This window comes from Procambarus clarkii, unplaced genomic scaffold (genome assembly GCF_040958095.1).
Source record: "Procambarus clarkii isolate CNS0578487 unplaced genomic scaffold, FALCON_Pclarkii_2.0 HiC_scaffold_104, whole genome shotgun sequence".
NCBI classification, from domain to species: domain Eukaryota; kingdom Metazoa; phylum Arthropoda; class Malacostraca; order Decapoda; family Cambaridae; genus Procambarus; species Procambarus clarkii.
The window spans coordinates 929,913-950,300 of NW_027189137.1; the positions used below are offsets into that span (position 1 = coordinate 929,913).

The window sequence follows — 20,388 nt, forward strand, 5'->3', positions numbered from 1 at the left end:
ACTATAAACTGGCTTATATCGGGCATACCACAGATTGTCTAGTCGAGGACGCTATCCCTCTGACGGCGTCTGGTCAGGGTGCTCCCATAGCCCACGAAAATGTCTCTGGGTGGCTTAATGCTCTCTCCTCACCGTCCAGGACTTGAGACCACAACTTCCCAGCTCGATTCCACAGCTGGCATGTCTGCACACTTCTCCTCTCTTGGAGATATATCACTAGGGGTTCCTTTCTGATGGGAGCTCAAACGGAGCACAGCTTCCCCCCTGCAATGTCGGGCACTCAAATGAGCTCAAAGCCCTCCAGAAGCGAGCCTCACGCCTCCAGTAAATTATCCACATCTCCTAACCAGTCATTTATCTATTTTCTTATTCACTGCCCATAATCTCAAACTGTTCATCAAATCCAACCAGCTATTTTACATCGGTGTCTTCACCTCCATATTTCCCAGACCTTATAGTCAGGTCAGGCTTGATAGAATAATTCTCAAAGGGGAGACTCGTTTTTCGGCTACCTGGGATCATAACACTCCCTCCCCTTTGTTTTTGAGAATTATTCTAGTAGCTAGGCTCGAGATAACGCATCAGCTACTACATTGTCTCGCCCCCTTGTGTGCGTTATCATCAGGTCATATTCTTGGAGCAATAAAAACCATCTGGTTAACCTCTGGTTTGCATGCTTCATTTTTCTCAGGAAAACTAGGGGATTATGGTCTGTAAACACCGTTACTGGCTGTCCTCCCCACTCACATACACTTCAAAATGTTTCAATGCCATCACCAGGGCCAAAGTCTCTTTCTCGACCGTACTGTACGACCTCTGGTGCTTAACAAACTTTTTCGAGAAGAAGGACACAGGGCAGTAAATTCCATCATTCTGGTGCGTCAGTACAGCTCCAGCCCCTATATCACTGGCATCTACAAATAACGTAAATGGTGCTCCAAAACCTGGCGACACTAGTACAGGCGCCTCGGTCAACAGTCTTTTGGTCTTTTCAAACGCTTCTTGTGCTGTTCCATTCCTCTCCCACTTCCTGCTCTTTGATAGCAAACTCTGTCATAGGAGCGGCTATTGTGGAGAAATTTTCACAGAACTTACGGTAATATCCAATCATACCGAGGTATCTCAACAATTCTTTCTTACTCCTGGGCACCGGAAAGTTGTCAATGGCCTCCACCTTTGTTCTTACCGGAGCAACCTCGCCTTGCCCTGCTATATATCCAAGGTACTCCAGGCGGGCTCTCCCGAACTCGCTTTTTGCTAAGTTGATCGTCATGTTGGCCTTCTCCAATCGACCGAACAAATCTAAAAGTCGATCCACGTGATCCTTCCAGGAATCAGCGAACACTACAATATCATCGATGTACATTGCATATCCGGTCACGCCTTGCAATTTGCAATATCTGGCTCACAACTCGCCAGAAACATGATCTTCTCACAAACGATCTGACTTCTCTGGCACCTCTTGGCTAGGCTGTCCTCCTTGGACGCCTGCACTCCACCGGTCCACTCTACTTATTGTTTCCACTCTCCGTTTCCTCGTCTTCTTATCTTCACGTCCAGAGTCAGACATCTACTGTCTGTATTTCCTCTGTGGTCTTCACACTTCCATCTACTGCCATTATACTTCCGTCTCCTGTCATCATATTTCACTCCCTTGTCTTCACCGACGATCCTCCCTTTCGTCTCCTCATTTATCCAAGACCTCATCCTGTTTGACTTCCATCGAGTCCTCTGCTTTTTTCTATTCCTCCATGCTTGTATCATCATCCTCTTCCCACTCTTCTCACCTCTATACCACTCCACTTCTTCTCCTCCAACTCTTCTTCGTTCCCTAAAAGTTTCTCTGAGCACTGTACTACAGCCAACAGCACTCGACCGTACATGTCGCTTAACCTTTCCTAGAGTGCTCGTAAGCATCTCTTCACACATACTGTCTCCTCTCCTTTCACTTTCTCGGCTACTACTCTTCTTCACTATCTCTCCTCCACGTTTTCTATGAAACATGTCAACTCCTGACACCTCAAACAACTTAACTCCACTATCCATATGCCTCTGTGCTCGTTGACAACTTGACGCTCTACTCCTGTCCTCAGTATGTCCACATCCTTCCTCATTTTTACTCAGCACAGTTGCATTCGCCTTCCGACTCTTAATTTCAGCGGGCTGGGCTCTACTCAGGTCCCCTCTCTTCACAGTATTCTTCTTCGGCTGGGTCATCTTCACTTTTGACCTCACCGAGACTCCATCTTCCTGAGTCGGACCTTCCTCAAATAACCACGCTATATCTACGTCGATATCTTCTGCTGTCTGAATCGACACTTTCTCATCTTCTCCAGCATCTTCCTCGTCGGCCACCTCTGCCTTCATCTCTACCGAGACAGGGTTTTCAATGGCTTGGCGGTCTCCTGACGCATCTCCTCGAATGTCAGTCAGGTTCACACTCTCAGGGGTCCCACCCATGCCGTGGCCTTCTGGGCACTCCTCTGGCACAGTCTCCGCTATGACTCCTGGCAACACCTTTGTCCCGCACAAGTCATTCCCCAGGATCACTTGGACTACTGGAACAGGTATGTCGGGGCACACTCCCAACATCACCTCTGCCGACACATATTCCGACCTTAGCTGGACAGTATATACGGGCATGTTACTCTCAGACAATAACCCATATACTTTCATCATCCCACTGCCCGCTAACCGTCGATCATTCTCAATCAGGCTTCTCACAATCAAGTTCTGATTAGCTCTGTTATCTCTTAAAATACCAACTTCTACTTCAGGTTGGCCTCTTATACTGATCCAACCTTTGCTCATGAACGGCCTATACCGCTCGTTCACTAAGTTCACCTTCTGTGGTTTGTCTTGGAACACATTAGTATATTTACTTCGGGGGTCACACATGGCCAGGGTCACAACTCTTTTGCCCTGCCTACAATCTCACATCACGTGACCCAATCCGTTACAATTGTAACACCTCACATGGGAAAAATCTCTTCTATATGTACCAGAGTGGCTCTGACTTTGTCCACTTGCATGAGAGTTCCTCGGGCCAGGTACACTACCTGCACTCTGTGGGACTTTACTGGACTCTTTATTTCCAGGATCACGATTAGTTTCTCGTTTAGCTCCTCCATCTTCACTTTCATATGAAGTGCGCGACCTACTGTTCTGAGTTTTAGGATACTTACGTTTATCTGCCCATTTATCAAAATTCTTCTCACCCCAGACTCCTCTGGGTCTTTCATAATTTCTTCCTCCCCAGACTACACGAGATCTGCCATTGCTGCGTCTCGCCTCGCCTCGTCATAGCGGAGTTCTGCCTCAAGCTCTTGTTTGCTTCAGTAATCATATCTGCCCTATCTGCGGCATCTTTCACCTCCTTTATCCCTGCTTCTTGGATCTTGAACTTTGTTTCGGGATGCATCATCTCCATGACCATCAGTTGCTTCAGGTCAGCGTAAGATCCAACTCCGGCAGCCTCAATCCACTTCTGGAATCGTCTTTCCAGATCCCTTGCCGTCTCGGCAACGTACATGCTCCAACCTTCACCATCTCTCTAAAGCGCTTCCTATAAGTTTCTGGGGTTAGCTGAAACGAGCGCAATATGCTGCTCTTTACTGTGGCATAATCCTGGCACTCTTCCAGTGACAGTTGGGTGTATGCCTCTCTGGCTGCACCGGTCAATCTTCACTGGACCAGCTGGGCCCATTCCTCCTGTGGCCACTACTTGATACTGGTCACTTTTTCAAAGTGCTCGAAAAAGCTCTCTGCCTCTTCGGGAACAAACAAGGGAATGTCCTTCTCCCTAACGCTAACATCTGGTGAGTGTGATACCGGGGTGGTGCTCTCTGGCAACCCATGTTCAATCCTTTGTTCAGCCAAGGTGCTGTTCGCTTCTATCTGCATTTGTTTTGTTCTCTCTTTTTCCTTTTCGACCTGGGCTTTTTCTTTCCCAACCTCTAGTCTTGCTTTCTCTACTTCCAGCCTGGTTTTCTCTTTTTCCTTCTCGGCTTCATTTTTCATCTGGAGTTCTAATTTCATCTTTTCCAGCTGGAACTGTCTCTCCTCACGCTGCATCTGGAGCTCTAACTGGAATCTCTCCAAGCTCCAATTTCGGCTACTCCTGCTACTGCGGCTACTCTTGCTGCTCGTACTCGATCCCTGGGATCTCACTTCATCCTGCTATCATCCTCCTTTCCACTTTCTGCTCCTCTTTGGGCTCCTTGCTCTGCCGCTTCACTTTTGGCTCTCAACTGCCTCAGGATCTCATCCTTCATCCCAGCTACTTTAGATGCTTTCAACCTGATGCCACATTTTTCTGCTATTTGTTTTAATTGATCCCTCGTGCAACCTTCCAAGTCCTCAGGCTTGCCTGACTCCACAAACGCTTGCACCTTATCCATCTTTGTCCTGTGAGTCTTCCCGAGAGAGAGAGAGAGAATATACACCTGCGGTCACACAGTTTATCTATTTCAACAAGGGGTGTACCAATCCACTCTTGGACAGGGTGTGGGTGTGTCAGTTCATTCTCCCGGACACAGGCCCCCAATTTATTGTAGATTGTGGGATGGTGGTGTTGTCGTGTTGTTGATCCTTCTTTACGGACAAACCAACCCACAACTCGGTAGAGTGCTTATACTTCACTAGGAGATCACACTAGGCGCTTCTGGCTCTTGGAGAGGGGCTCAACGTCACACGTTTAGGGGATGCGGCTCCAACACTTAGCCTCGTTGTCACGTGCACACACCCACTCGAGTCGCTGTGACTCCCCACTCACTCCTTATGTGAAATGATCTCCTCAATCCCCTTTAACTTACTAATTTTCCATCCTACCCTATCCACAGTAGTGGTTCTTGGTTCTTTCTCTCTCTCTCTCTCTCCTTCTGTACTATTTCATGGGAAGCCTCACTAGGACAAGGTCAAACACCAGCAAATTTTAATACATTTACTGGACAAAGCACATACACAATACATATACACATATAATAATTATGAATCCTACTCTCTATGCTATTTCGGTCAGGTTGCACTCCAACACCATCAGAACTCTATCCTCAGCTTCTCAAGTGGTATCCTATCTCCTGATTCACCACCTAATATTACCAACCTCCTCAAGTAGGTCAAGTCCTATAATACAATGTTGCACTATCAGCAAGAGAATATATATATCTATAAACATGTACAAGGAAAATCAGGGTATGAGTGAAATAACATATATAAATCAGTATAAATGTTCCTTGATATATAACAATGATCAATCGATCACCCTATCAGTCCTAGAACACATACATCTGTAGGTAATCCAGCCTACGACTGTAACTCTATACTTCAGTATAAACACTCCTTGGGACAAAAATGGCAAACAATCACTCACCTCTTACTGAGTCTTGCACGCTAATGACAAACACTCTAATGCCTCCCTACAAGTAATCATTTAGAACTTCCCTTCCACATCTGGAAGTTCACTACCCTGATCTCTTCATGTTCTTCCGGGTTTAACTACCAGGATCCTCTGCAGCACTTCTTTGCTGCTACACCATGAAGTTTCCCTTGAGCAACTATGGAGCTTCACCACTTCCACTAGGGTCCTCCACAGCTCTCCTGGCTGCTACACCATGAAGTTTTCCTTGGGCTACTATGGTGTTTCACCACCTCAACAGAAGCACGTGACACTCCTCTTCACTGCTTCTCCTCACAGCTCGGGGTTCTCTCCTCCACTTCCTTGGAGACTCATCAACTACTCCCTCTGTGTTGACTTCGAAGTTCTCAACAATTTCTTCCCCAAAGACAAACCTGCAACCCATTGACACTCCAATAAAAATGTTTCCCCTTAAACCCTTAAACAAAAATAATCACACAATATGTTTGCCTCCAACATCTATCAGCTCTCTACATACTGTGAGTGGACTCCCCCGTTGGGCTGGTCCATGGTGGGCAGCCCCTCAACTCTGGGAGGATCCTCCGCCGCCAGTCAGTGTGCTTCAGGCGGTCGACGGGAGGGGACGTGTTGCTCGTCCCTCGAGCTGTCTCTCTCATCTCTGTCCTCTCATTTAGGCTTCCTGCCTTACCAAAACATTTCTAACTTATCAATAAACATTCGCAACTGTCGTTGGGCACACGACGAACTACAAGTAATCACTATAAACTGGCTTATATCGGGCTTACCACAGATTGTCTAGTCGAGGGCGCTATCCCTCTGACGGCGTCTGGTCAGGGTGCTCCCATATCTCACGAAAATGTCTCTGGGCAGCTTAATGTTCTCTCCTCGCCGTCCAGGACTTGAGACCACAACTTCCCAGCTCGATTCCACAGCTGGCACGTCTGCACACTTTTCCTTTCTTGGAGATATATCACTAGTGGTTCCTTTCTGATGGGAGCTCAAACGGAGCACGGCTTTCCCCTGCGATGTCGGGCACTCAAGTGAGCTCAAAGCCTTCCAGAAGCGAGCCTCATGCCTCCAGCAAATTATCCACATCTCCTAACCAGTCATTTATCTATTTTCTTATTCACTGCCCATAATCTCAAACTGTTCATCAAATCCAACCAGCTATTTTACATCGGTGTCTTCACCTCCATATTTCCCAGACCTTATAGTCAGGTCAGGCTTGATAAAATAATTCTCAAAGGGGAGACTCGTTTTTCGGCTACCTGGGATCATGACATTGGGCACCATTCCTTTCCACCCGTCCCATCCCAAATCCTTCTCCTGACCCCTTCCATGTGCTATATAGTCGTAATGGCTTGGCGCTTTCCCCTGATAACTCTCTTCCCTCCCTCCTCTTCTGTCTTCTTTCTTCTTTCTTCTTTCTTTTTTCTCCCATGGGTCTTTATGAAGCGACCTGGGGTCCAGTGGGGTTTGCCCGTCCAGGGGTCCATCCTGGGTAGACCAATTTTGGTAGGACAGACTGGTGTTGTTGTTGATCCTCTCTTGTGGTGGCAATGCCATGGCAGGTGGTCACGATGCAATAGCTGGTGGTCACGATTCCATGGCTGGTAGCGATGATATCATGGTTGGTGGTGACGATGCCATTGCTGGTGGTGACGATTGCATGGCTGGTGTTGACGATACCATAGCTGGTGGTTGATGCCATGACTGGTAATGACGCTGTACCTGGTGGTGACGCAATGGCAGGTGGTGACACCATAGCTGATGATGATGCAATGGCTGGAGGTGCTGACATGGCTGGTGGTAACGAAATGGCTAATGGTGACGCCATGGCTGGTGGTGACGCAATGGCTGCTGATGTCGCCATGTCTGATGGTGACTTCATTGCTAGTGGTGATGTCATGGCTCGATGTGATTCTATGGCTGGTGGTGATGCTATTGCTGGTTGTGATGCCATGGCTGGTGGTGACGCCATGGCTGGTGGTGACGTCAAGGCTGGTGGTGATGCCATGGCTGGTGGTGACGCCATGGCTGGTGGTGACGCCATGGCTGGTGGTGACGCCATGGCTGGTGGTGATGCCATGGCTGGTGGTGACCCCATGGCTGGTGGTGACCCCATGGCTGGTGGTGACGCCATGGCTGGTGGTGACGCCATGGCTGGTGGTGATGCCATGGCTGGTGGTGACCCCATGGCTGGTGGTGATGCCATTGTTGGTGGTGATGCCATGGCTGGTGGTGATGCCATGAGTGGTGGTGATTCCATGGCTGGTGGTGATTCCATGGCTGGTGGTGATTCCATGGCTGGTGGTGATGCCATTGCTGGTGGTGATGCCATGGCTGGTGCTGACACCATGGCTGGTGGTGATGCAATTGCTGGTGGTGATGCTATGGCTGGTGGTGATTCCATGGCTGGTGGTGATGCCATTGCTGGTGGTGATGCCATGGCTGGTGGTGACCCCATGGCTGGTGGTGATTCCATGGCTGGTGGTGATTCCATGGCTGGTGGTGATTCCATGGCTGGTGGTGATGTCATTGCTGGTGGTGATGCCATTGCTGGTGGTGATGCCATGGCTGGTGGTGACCCCATGGCTGGTGGTGATGCCATTGTTGGTGGTGATGCCATGGCTGGTGGTGATGCCATTGCTGGTGGTGATGCCATTGCTGGTGGTGATGCCATGGCTGGTGGTGACCCCATGGCTGGTGGTGATGCAATGGCTGGTGGTGATGCCATTGTTGGTGGTGATGCCATGGCTGGTGGTGATGCCATGACTGATGGTGATTCCATGGCTGGTGGTGATGCCATGAGTGGTGGTGATGCCATGGCTGGTGGTGATTCCATGGCTGGTGGTGATTCCATGGCTGGTGGTGATGCCATGAGTGGTGGTGATGCCATGAGTGGTGGTGATGCCATGGCTGGTGGTGATTCCATGGCTGGTGGTGATTCCATGGCTGGTGGTGATTCCATGGCTGGTGGTGATGCTATTGCTGGTGGTGATGCTATTGCTGGTGGTGACTGTTACGGCCCTCTCGGGACGCAACGGGGTCCTTACTCTGATGTTGTTAGAGGAAGATATATATACCCAGCAAACAATTTTAGGTTGCCACAACATATCTGGAAAGTATTTGAAAGTATTGGAAACGTTTGTTTTGTCGTATCAGATACGATATTGTGTGTGGACTTAAATAGGTTTCCAAAACTTATAACCAAGACATATGTATCTAACACTAATTTGAGATGTTGTGGCAACTTTACACTCCTAACATGAGTCATTCATAATCCATTCATATACCAATATGAATCTCTTATGAAAGGTTTGAGCCAATAATCTGAACCCTTTTCACATCTTTGTGTTTAAAGTTAAATTTCTTGAAATTAAATTATATTTTATATTATATTATTTTTATTATATTTTATATTATATTATTATTTTCAATTTAAATATTAAAACCAATTTAAGGGTAAAAAAAATCTAATAATTTATATTTCTTTTATTATTTACTAACAATTATAATTATTTACTAACGGAGAGAGGGGAGGCTGTACGGCGGAGAGTGGCGGCTGTGGCGGACAGTGGCGGATAGTGGCGGCGGGCGGACAGTGGCAGCGGTGGCGGATAGTGGCGGCGGGCGGACAGTGGCGGCGGTGGCAGATAGTGGCGGCGGGCGGACAGTGGCGGCGGGCGGACAGTGGCGGCGGTGGCGGATAGTGGCGGCTGTGGCGGATAGTGGCGGCGGGCGGACCGTGGCGGCTTTGGCGGCGGTGGTGGACAGTGGCGGCGGGCGGACAGTGGCGGCAGCGGGTGGACAGTGGCGGCGGCGGGCGGACAGTGGCGGCGGCGGGCGGGCAGTGGCGGCGGCGGGCGGACAGTGGTGGCGGCGGGCGGACAGTGGTGGCGGCGGGCGGACAGTGGAGGCGGCGGGCGGACAGTGGAGGCGGCGGGCGGACAGTGGTGGCAGCGGGCGGACAGTGGTGGCGGCGGGCGGACAGTGGTGGCGGCGGGCGGACAGTGGTGGCGGTGGCAGACAGTGGTGGCGGTGGCAGACAGTGGTGGCGGTGGCAGACAGTGGTGGCGGTGGCGGACAGTGGTGGCGGTGGCGGATAGTGGCAGCGGGCGGACAGTGGTGGCGGGCGGACAGTGGTGGCGGGCGGACAGTGGCGGCGGTGGCGGATAGTGGCGGCTGTGGCGGATAGTGGCGGCGGTGGCGGATAGTGGCGGCGGTGGCGGATAGTGGCGGCGGTGGCGGATAGTGGCGGCTGTGGCGGATAGTGGCGGCGGTGGCGGATAGTGGCGGCAGTGGCGGATAGTGGCGGCGGGCGGACAGGGCGGCAGCGGGCAGACAGGGCGGCAGCGGGCGGACAGGGCGGCGGCGGGCGGACAGTGGCGGTGGGCAGACAGTGGCGGCGGGAGGACAGTGGCGGCGGTGGCGGATAGTGGCGGCGGGCGGACCGTGGCGGCTTTGGCGGTGGTGGTGGACAGTGGCGGCGGGCGGACAGTGGCGGCGGCGGGCGGACAGTGGCGGCAGCGGGCGGACAGTGGCGGCGGCGGGCGAACAGTGGCGGCGGCGGGCGGACAGTGGCGGCGGCGGGCGGACAGTGGAGGCGGCGGGCGGACAGTGGAGGCGGCGGGCGGACAGTGGAGGCGGCGGGCGGACAGTGGTGGCGGCGGGCGGACAGTGGTGGCGGCGGGCGGACAGTGGTGGCGGCGGGCGGACAGTGGAGGCGGCGGGCGGACAGTGGAGGCGGCGGGCGGACAGTGGAGGCGGCGGGCGGACAGTGGTGGCGGCGGGCGGACAGTGGTGGCGGCGGGCGGACAGTGGTGGCGGCGGGCGGACAGTGGTGGCGGCGGGCAGACAGTGGTGGCGGCGGGCGGACAGTGGTGGCGGCGGCAGACAGTGGTGGCGGTGGCAGACAGTGGCGGCGGTGGCGGACAGTGGCGGCGGTGGCGGACAGTGGCGGCGGTGGCGGACAGTGGCGGCGGTGGCAGACAGTGGCGGCGGTGGCGGACAGTGGCGGCGGTGGCGGACAGTGGCGGCGGTGGCGGACACTGGCGGCTGTGTCTGGCGGTGGTGGCGGGCGGTGGCGGCGTCTGTAATGAGTGGTGGCGGCTGGCGGTGGTGGGTGGTGGCGGCGGTGGTGGTGGGTGGTGGTGGCGGCGGTGGTGGTGGGTGGTGGTGGTGGCGGCGGCGGCTGGTGGTGGTGGGTGGTGGCGGCGGTGGTGGTGGGTGGTGGTGGTGGCGGCGGCGGCTGGTGGTGGTGGGTGGTGGCGGCGGGTGGTGGTGGGTGGTGGCGGCGGGTGGTGGGTGGTGGCGGCTGTGGTGGGTGGTGGCGGGCGGTGGCGGGCGGCGGCGGCTGTGATGGGTGGTGACGATCGGCGGTGGGGGGGGCTGGTGGCGGCTGGCGGTGGCGGCTTGCGGTGGCGACTGTGGCAACGGGCGGTGACGGCTGATAGCGGGCGGTGGTGGCGGCTGGTGGCAGGTGGTGGTGGCGGTGGTGGCGGCTGGTGGTGGCGGCTGGTGGTGGTGGCAGCTGGTGGCGGTGATGGCGGCTGGTGGTGGTGGCAGCTGGTGGCGGTGATGGCGGCTGGTGGTGGTGGTGGTGGCGGCTGGTGGCAGCTGGTGGCGGTGATGGCGGCTGGTGGTGGTGGTGGTGGTGATGGCGGCTGGTGGCGGGCGGTGGCGGCTTGTGGCGGCTGGTGGTGGCGGCAGTGGTGGGTGGTGGTGGTGGTGGTGGGTGGTGGTGGCGGCGGCGGCTGTGGTGGGTGGTGGCGGCGGTGATGGGTGGTGGCGGCGGTGGTGGTGGTGGCGGCGGCGGCTGGTGGTGGTGGCGGCGGGTGGCGGTGGCTGGTGGCGGCTGGTGGTGGGTGGTGGCGGCGGGTGGTGGGTGGTGGCAGGTGGCGGCTGGTGGTGGGTGGTGGCGGGTGGCGGCTGGTGGCGGCCAGCTGGGACACACCCTTCACCACTGAAGGTCTGAGCACAACTAACCATGTCTCTCTCACCACCAGAACAGTGTTGCCAGCTCGCGCTCTCAAAATGTTTCCTTCAAAGATTGTATATTATCTTTGAACAAGTTTGATTATCAAGGAAATAATGCATATATTATTGTCACATTAATACTGTGCAATATCTTATTACATTCCTGCTAAATAATTATAATTTGAAACAGGACAAAAAATCCAACATATATATAAAAACCAACATTAGAGATCACGAGGCCTAGGCCTCGCCTGTGACCACACATCCTGCCTCCCTGGCCTGCTACCCTCTCACACCTCACACTCTTAACTCTCTCATAATCACTCTCACTCTCAATCACTCTTACGCACTATTACTCACTCTTACTCTCAGTCATCCTTACTCACTCTCATACTCACTCTTACTCTCTGTCACTCTTACTCTCTGTCACTCTTACTCTCTGTCAGTCACCCTTACCCATTCATACTCACTCTCACTCTTACTCTCATACTCTTACTCCCAATCACTCCTACTCCCAATCACTCCTACTCCCAATCACTCCTACTCCCAATCACTCCTACTCCCAATCACTCCTACTCCCAATCACTCCTACTCCCAATCACTCCTACTCCCAATCACTCCTACTCCCAATCACTCCTACTCCCAATCACTCCTACTCCCAATCACTCCTACTCCCAATCACTCCTACTCCCAATCTTACTCTTACTCTTACTCCCAATCACTCTTACTCTCAATCACTCTTACTCTCAATCACTCTTACTCTCACTGCCTCTCAATCACTCTTACTCTCATACTCACCCTTACTCTCAATCACTTTACTCTCACTCTTACTCATTCTGTCACCCTTACTCACTCTGTCACTCTTACTTATACTCACTCTTACTCACACTTACACACTCTCTGGCACTCTCACTCACCTTCAGTCACTCTTGCTCACTCTTACCCACTCTCGCTCACTCTTACTCACTCTAGTTAATAAGAACACGCCAATATAAGACAACAAAACGTTTTCAGATTCTTTCTCACCACTTTCCAGCAACTTTTATAATTTATATAAATTATCTTAGGGAATAATACAAATTATATATTTAAACATGATATTAGTGTTTAGTGGAATGCATAAGGAGTCAAATTGTGTTAAAAAGAGCGATTTTTAGAAAATTTGGAAAACTAATTTTTTCTGTTCATATTATAACTAAATGGATTTTAAAGGTTTTACTCAGCCAATATATATCATTCACAATTTATTAATGAATTTTACAAAAAAACACCATAAATTTTATATTTAAACATGTAAAAACTTTGTTTTACATTTGGAAGAAAATAATTGTAGAAAAACAATTTATAATTAAACCTTTGTGTTTGGATTTTTTGAGTAAAAGTTTCTCAAAGGCTCTCCTGCACCATTCTCAATGCAAATCATTCCCACACCTATGGGAAGAGATAGGCGAACGTTGTGTAGATGATTTGTGTTTGCTGGGTATCCGTTCCCAAGCCAGTAGTGGCTATCAAGGGATGTGATCCGTGACGCAAGTAACTTAAAGGGAGTAGGGAAAGAAAGTTAAGAACTTGATATTATAATTATCACCATCACCAATTAAATATATAAAATCAAAAAGTGCACAGGGGGAGGGGTATTAACACTATACAAGGGGATTATTCACAATATAGTCTTCTGCTGAAGACTCTGGATCCAGAAGCTAGGTGCCGAGTCCTCGGTGCTTTCTTCGTGGCCTCACAACGTGTCCTCTGAGAATGCCGAGCCTACCCTGGCCACAGGTCAGCCAAAACACAGGTCCACTGGGGGCACCGCCATGGAGGCCGTCAACCACAAATCCAGCCGGTCTGCTGGCAGGTTCCGGACCCGCAACGCTGGTCAGGCCACTTCACGGACGATATTAGGGTAAACGCCCTAGACAGGACTCTCGTGTGATATCACCAATCACCCTCCTGTCCTCAATACCCCAGTGGATAATCGTCTCCAACAGTCGGTCCCGGGTAATCCTTTTACTGCCACTCCACTGGCAGGCTAACACACCACAGTGTTCTTCCGGGGGGACGACTTCACAACGGCTGCAACAAGGTACAAGGTATGGAGACTGGCTGCCTCGGGTAGACTGACTCAACTTCCATCACAGCAGTCCCAGGTCGACTCTGGAAGCAGACACGTCATCAATAACAGGGACATTAAAACACCTCACTTACAGGCTCAGACACAAACGCCCGACATATCCACTCCATAGATGGCGTTGTAGTCTGAGCACCACCTCACCAGAGGTCAGTGGCGGCGGTGTAGAGTGCTGAACGGGACTGGAAACTGGCCCTCGTAGCTGGTACACGGCGTCCTCACCAGGTGTCGTCGTCCTTTTGGAGGGGGTATCGGGAGCTGACCCACAGATGGCGCGGTCGTCACTGCTCTCTGTGTTCGGACGCTGGATCCGGGTTCGTAACACCTCCCCACCAAAAGGAATTTGGTTTGGGTTTCTATAAAAGAAGTCAAACCAAATTAGTATGAGGATTTAGATGCGAGATAATGCATCAGCTACCACGTTGTCCACCCCTTTGATGTGTTCAATCTGGAGGGGGTATTGCTGCAGATGGAGACTCCATCTGGTGAGCCTGCGGTTCTTCTGCCTAAACTGAGCCAGGAACTTTAGAGGATTATGGTCGGTCCGTACTAATATAGGATGACCATTGCTTGTTTGATACACCTCAAAGTGCTGGACGGAATTAATTAAGGCCAACGTTTCCTTTTCTATGACCGAGTAATTAAGCTGGCTGGGGGTGAACTTCTTAGAATGATAGGCCACAGGATGTTCCACCCCCTTCTCGTCCGTCTGGGATAAAACGGACCCCAGGCCATAGTCAGAGGCGTCGACCGTCAGGATAAATCTATCCTCAAAGCTCGGGGACCTGAGGATCGGAGAAGAGATCAGAATTGCTTTGAGACTTTCGAATGCCTTCTGGCAATTCTCATTCCATACTAATTTCACCCCCTTCTGCAACAGATCGGTCAGGGGGGCGGCGATGGAGGAAAAATTAGGGACAAACTTACGATAAAATCCAGCCATACCAAGGAAACGCAAGATGTCCTTCCTGGTAGCTGGCGTAGGATACTGGACTATTGCCTCGATCTTGCTGGCCTTCGGCGCAATCCATCCTCCTCCAACCTTATGACCTAGGAAGACGACAGAGGTTCTGGCAAACTCAGATTTATGCAGGTTGACCACCAATCCTGACTGGAGCATGGCCTTGAAGAAATCCTCTATGTGACGCAGATGATCCTGCCAATCTACATCATATATTAATACATCATCGATGTAGACTAAGGTGTTTTCCACATCACGCAACACAGTACCCATCAGTCTCTGGAAAGTGGAGGCTGCGTTTTTCATCCCGAATGGCATCACCTGACATTCAAACAGCCCGTCGGGAGTCACAAATGCTGATATGGGTTTGGCCTTGTCCGTGAGGGGAACTTGCCAATAGCCTTTGAACAGGTCAAATTTCGTCAGGTAACGAGCTTTACCTATGGCATCCAGACATTCCTCTACCCTGGGTAGAGGGTAGGTATCTGCTACTGTGACCTTATTCACCTGGCGATAATCAATACAAAGACGGTATTTCTTACCAGGTTTGGGCACTAGTAGTATCGGGGATGACCATGGGCTCGAGCTCGGGGCTATCACATGGTGTTTCAGCATGTAATCTACCTCCTCTTTCACTACCCGTTTCTTCAGTGGGTTGAGACGGTACGGGTGTTGCTTTATAGGTCGGACTCCTTCCTCCAGCTCGACATCATGCCTCAAGACAGATGTTAATCCTGGAACATCGTCGAAGATAGGTTTGTATTGCCGGATCATCTGCAGCAATGATGATTGATGTCCTTCGGCCACGTGTGTCAACTTTGCCTGCAAGTTTAACAGAATGTCTGAGTTAGTCAACACCTCCTCTTCCTCCTCAATGTCGTCATTAGTGGTCACTAAGGTCACGGGGAGTGTATCCCGCCCCTCGTAACTCTTGATCATATTAACATAAACCAGAGTCTCTTTCTTACGGCGGTCTGGAGTACTAAGAAGGTAATTGAGGTTAGTAACCTTCTTTACAACCGGATAGGGACCTACGAATCTGGCGCTCAAACTTCCAGTTATTGTAGGAGTACATACCAAAACCAGATCTCCTACTTGGAACTCCCTTTGCTTGGTCCTTCTATCATACCTGCTCTTGATAGTTCTTTGTGTATTTTCCAAGTTCCTTGTAGCCATCTCCCAGGCTGAGAACAGCCGTCCTTTATTTGTAGACAACCAGTCCACAATGTCCTCGTTGGTTTCCGCGTCCAGCCAATGGTTTCGTGCCACCTCTAAGGGACCTCTTACTGAGTGACCAAAGATCATCTCGAATGGGGAGATTCCTAGGGATTCATTGGGCACTGATCTTACCACAAATAGGAGGTAGGGCAGTTCTTCAACCCACTTACTCTGCCTGTCGTAGCAAAACTTCCGAAGCATGCCCTTCAACGTCTGATGAAAACGCTCCAAAGCTCCTTGAGACTCGGGATGGTAGGCACTAGAGGTAACCTGTCTAATTCCCAGGTCGGCGATCTGTTGGCGAAACAAATGGGACATGAAGTTAGATCCCTGGTCCGTCTGAATGGTCTTGGGAAGACCGTATCGCGAGATGAACCAGAGCAGTTGTTTCACCAAGACCTTAGCTGTGATGGTCTTAAGGGGGATCGCTTCTGGGTACCTACTAACCCGATCTAGTATTGTTAGCAAATACTGCACCCCTGAGGTAGCAGGTGGAAGTGGGCCTACTATATCCAAGATGAGGTGTTCAAAGGGCTCACCTATTGATGGAATGGGGTATAAAGGGGCTTTGGGGACAGGCTGGTTCGGTTTCCCGGCCACCTGGCAGGCGTGGCAAGTTTTGCAGAAACGACGTACGTCCTCCTTCATATGCGGCCAGTAGAAACTCTTGGCTAGGCGTTGGAAAGTCTTAGAGATCCCACCGTGTCCAGCAAATCTATTAGCATGGGCCGTTTCTAACAGCTTAGATCTGAACACGGCTGGGACGACTATCTGATCACCTACCGCACATGACTGGGGGTATTTCGGAGGATGCCGGCGACACAGTACATCACTTGACCACACATACAGATCCCCTCCTTTCGTAGGAGAGTCTACGGTGTCGGCCAACTTCCGTACCTGAGGGTCCTTCTTCTGTTCCTCTATCAGCTGGGCTCGAGTCCAGCGTTCAGGAACCGGCATCTGGACGGGTGGGACTGGTGTATGGCTACTTGTAACCTGCGGGATAGGAGGAGAGTCAAACAAAGTGTTTAGATCTAGTGGTGCATGGAGGTGCGCCTGAGACCTGGTTTGCACTGCTGCGATAGGACTGGTCTCTTCACGTCCTGGATTATCCACTACCAGGGGACAGTTGGGTAACAATCCTAGGGCTAAGTCATTGGCTAATATTACGTCAATCCCCTTTATGGGAAGACTATCCACCACGGCCAACCGACACTCACCTTTGAAGTGCTGAGAGTCTAGATGCACTTGTACCAATGGGGCAACGTACAAGGTGGAAGGGAATCCACCCAGGATTACCTTCTGCATCCCATTCGCCGATGAACCTTCGGGTAATGATGTCTCCAATGTTAGAGACTGGGCCGCTCCACTGTCTCTGAGTATGACTACGGGCTTACTCAAAAGGCCACTGGCTACATGCCCTTGGGAGGTCAACCCGTTCTCGCAAATTCGTATAGTCAATATTGACTTATTAAATAAGTGCATAGGTGATATACTAAACATAATAGATACCCTTAAAAATCTTCATAGAAAACACCGACCTTACCTAACCTTGTTAGTATCTTAAGATAAGCATCTTATAGCTTCGTAATTACAATTGTTACTTAACCTATTATAGGTATACGTTAAGTAATAATTGTAATTACGAAGCAATAAGATGTTTATCTTAACATACTAACAAGGTTAGGTAAGGTCGGTGTTTTCTATGAAGCTTTTTAAGGGTATCTATTATGTTTAGTATATCACCTATGCACGTAGTTAATAAGTCAATATTGACTATACGAATTTGCGAGAACGGGTTGGGGAGGTATATGGGGCGAACAATCCTTTCCTCTTCTCTAGGGTGGGTGTCGGTGGTACTATACTGTTTATCAGCATGACCTTCCTACGGGGATTATTACCTGTACTGCCACGACACCTTGCAGCAATATGCCCTCTCTTGCCGCAGGTCCAACACAATACATCCCTTTTCGGACTAATCTTCCAGGGACTATCTGAGGTTGACTTGGCGACACTACGAGGAGCCGTTCTATCTTCCGGTTTATGTTTGGCTGGATATCTTTAATAGGTCTTCGGGACGTACCTAGCAGATGGCCTATGAGTCAGGATATACTCTTCAGCCATGGTGGCTGCCGCACTCAAGGTCTCTACCTGCTGTTCCTCTAGGTACGTCTTCAGGTCTCCAGACAAACAATCCTTGAAGTCCTCTAGCAGAATCAGCTGCTCGAGGTCTTCCTTGGTCTCTACCTTCCGAGAGGCACACCATTCCTGGAAAAGTCGCTCCTTGATCGTGGCGAATTCGGTGAACGTGTGCTCTGAGGTCTTCTTCAGGTTTCTGAACTTTTGCCTGTAAGCCTCAGGTACCAATTGGTATGCCATGAGCACAACCTTCTTCACCTTGTCGTAATCGCCGGAATCGTCAAGGGATAACGTGGAGTAAGCGATTTGGGCCTTCCCAGTCAAGACTGACTGTATCATGATGGCCCAATTCTCCCTTGGCCACTCCAAAGAGGCAGCGACTTTCTCGAAGGCTGCAAAGAACTTTGACACTTCCTTCTCATGGAATTTGGGGACCATTTTGATGTTTCTTACCGGATCGAAGCTACTGGTGTCCGTTGTTTGCCTCCGACCACCGCCTAATCGCAAAACTTCTAGTTCATGTTGTCTCTTTCTTTTTCTTCCCTTTCTCGCTCTTCTCTCTCTTTCTCGTTCTTCTCTTTCTCTTTCTCGTCTCTCTTCTCTTTCTCGTTCTTTTTCTCGTTTCTCTTCTCTTTCTCGTTCTTCTCTTTCTCGTTTCTCTTCTCTTTCTCTTTCTGCTTTCCTTTCCTCTAATTCTAAACGTCTCATCGCCATTTCCTTATCTTTCATCTCCATTTCTTTATCTTTTAATTCTCGTTCCAATTCTAACTTCTTCCACTCTATCTCGCGATTTATTTCTAGGGCACGCATCTTGACTGTTAGGAAGCTGATATTAAGCTCACCTGCATCACTGTCAACGTCACTGCCCTTATCTTCCTTTTCTGTGGAAGCTATTTCCTCACCTTCCCTTGTACTAGGAGTCTCGCCTTCCTGTTTCTCTTCTGCCTTCAAGTGCCGGTGAACCTTGGACAATATTTCCACACGGGAATCACTGGCACGGATCTTGATCTCCAGGTAGGCGCTCACTAGCACAAGCTCTGGTTTGCTCAGATATTTTAATCTGGCAAGACAATCCTCCCTGTTCAGAAAAGCCTGAACCTCGTCCAGATCATCGATGGTAGCTTTTTCTGCCATTGTCACAGATGGAACACTTAGCACTTAACACACTGCTTTCACGTTAGCACTTCACGCACCGAGCACTGTTCTACGCCAATATTGCACTGTATCGCACCAAACACTGCACTTGCCAATATTGCACGTAATTACTTCGGGCACCGCACTACCCAATATTGCACTGAATCACAGCGAACACTTCGCTCTACAATATTGCACTGAATCACCGAGCACCGCACTACTCAATATTGCACTTAATCGCTTAGTCACAGCGAGCACCGCACTGCACAATATTGCACTTAGTCACTCTTGAGCACCGCACCGGACGTATAACGTCACAATCGTCACACATAGGGGGAATTATATACAGGGATTACGCCACTTCACCACCCCTGTCAAACATACTTAACAAGGGGACGGATCCCGCTGGGGATGCCAATTATGTTACGGCCCTCTCGGGACGCAACGGGGTCCTTACTCCGATGTTGTTAGAGGAAGATATATATATCCGTTCCCAAGCCAGTAGTGGCTATCAAGGGATGTGATCCGTGACGCAAGTAACTTAAAGGGAGTAGGGAAAGAAAGTTAAGAACTTAATAATATAATTATCACCATCACCAATTAAATATATAAAATCAAAAAGTGCACAGGGGGAGGGGTATTAACACTATACAAGGGGATTATTCACAATATAGTCTTCTGCTGAAGACTCTGGATCCAGAAGCTAGGTGCCGAGTCCTCGGTGCTTTCTTCGTGGCCTCACAACGTGTCCTCTGAGAATGCCGAGCCTACCCTGGCCACAGGTCAGCCAAAACACAGGTCCACTGGGGGCACCGCCGTGGAGGCCGTCAACCACAAATCCAGCCGGTCTGCTGGCAGGTTCCGGACCCACAACGCTGGTCAGGCCACTCCACGGACGATATTAGGGTAAACGCCCTAGACAGGAGTCTCGTGTGATATCACCAATCACCCTCCTGTCCTCAATACCCCAGTGGATAATCGTCTCCAACAGTCGGTCCCGGATAATCCTTTTACTGCCACTCCACTGGCAGGCTAACACACCACAGTGTTCTTCCGGGGGGACGACTTCACAACGGCTGCAACAAGGTACAAGGTATGGAGACTGGCTGCCTCGGGTAAACTGACTCAACTTCCATCACAGCAGTCCCAGGTCGACTCTGGAAGCAGACACGTCATCAATAACAGGGACACTAAAACACCTCACTTACAGGCTCAGACACAAACGCCCGACATATCCACTCCATAGATGGCGTTGTAGTCTGAGCACCACGTCACCAGAGGTCAGTGGCGGCGGTGTAGAGTGCTGAACGGGACTGGAAACTGGCCCTCGTAGCTGGTACACGGCGTCCTCACCAGGTGTCGTCGTCCTTTTGGAGGGGGTATTGGGAGCTGACCCACAGATGGCGCGGTCGTCACTGCTCTCTGTATTCGGACGCTGGATCCGGGTTCGTA

General features: G+C 50.8%; 1 protein-coding gene across 1 annotated transcript; it reads right to left on the reverse strand.

Moving 5' to 3' along the window:
• Positions 1–13,875: 13,875 nt before the first annotated feature.
• On the reverse strand, positions 13,876–17,148 carry LOC138360266 (uncharacterized). Its single transcript, XM_069320192.1, has one exon. The coding sequence runs from the start codon at positions 17,146–17,148 to the stop codon at positions 13,876–13,878; it is 3,273 nt and encodes a 1,090-aa protein (XP_069176293.1).
• Between the last annotated feature and the right edge of the window lie 3,240 nt (positions 17,149–20,388).

Excerpts from the sequence above, each read along its gene's own strand:
- LOC138360266 (XM_069320192.1), bottom strand. The coding sequence starts at position 17,148 with ATGCACTTATTTAATAAGTCAATATTGACTATACGAATTTGCGAGAAC.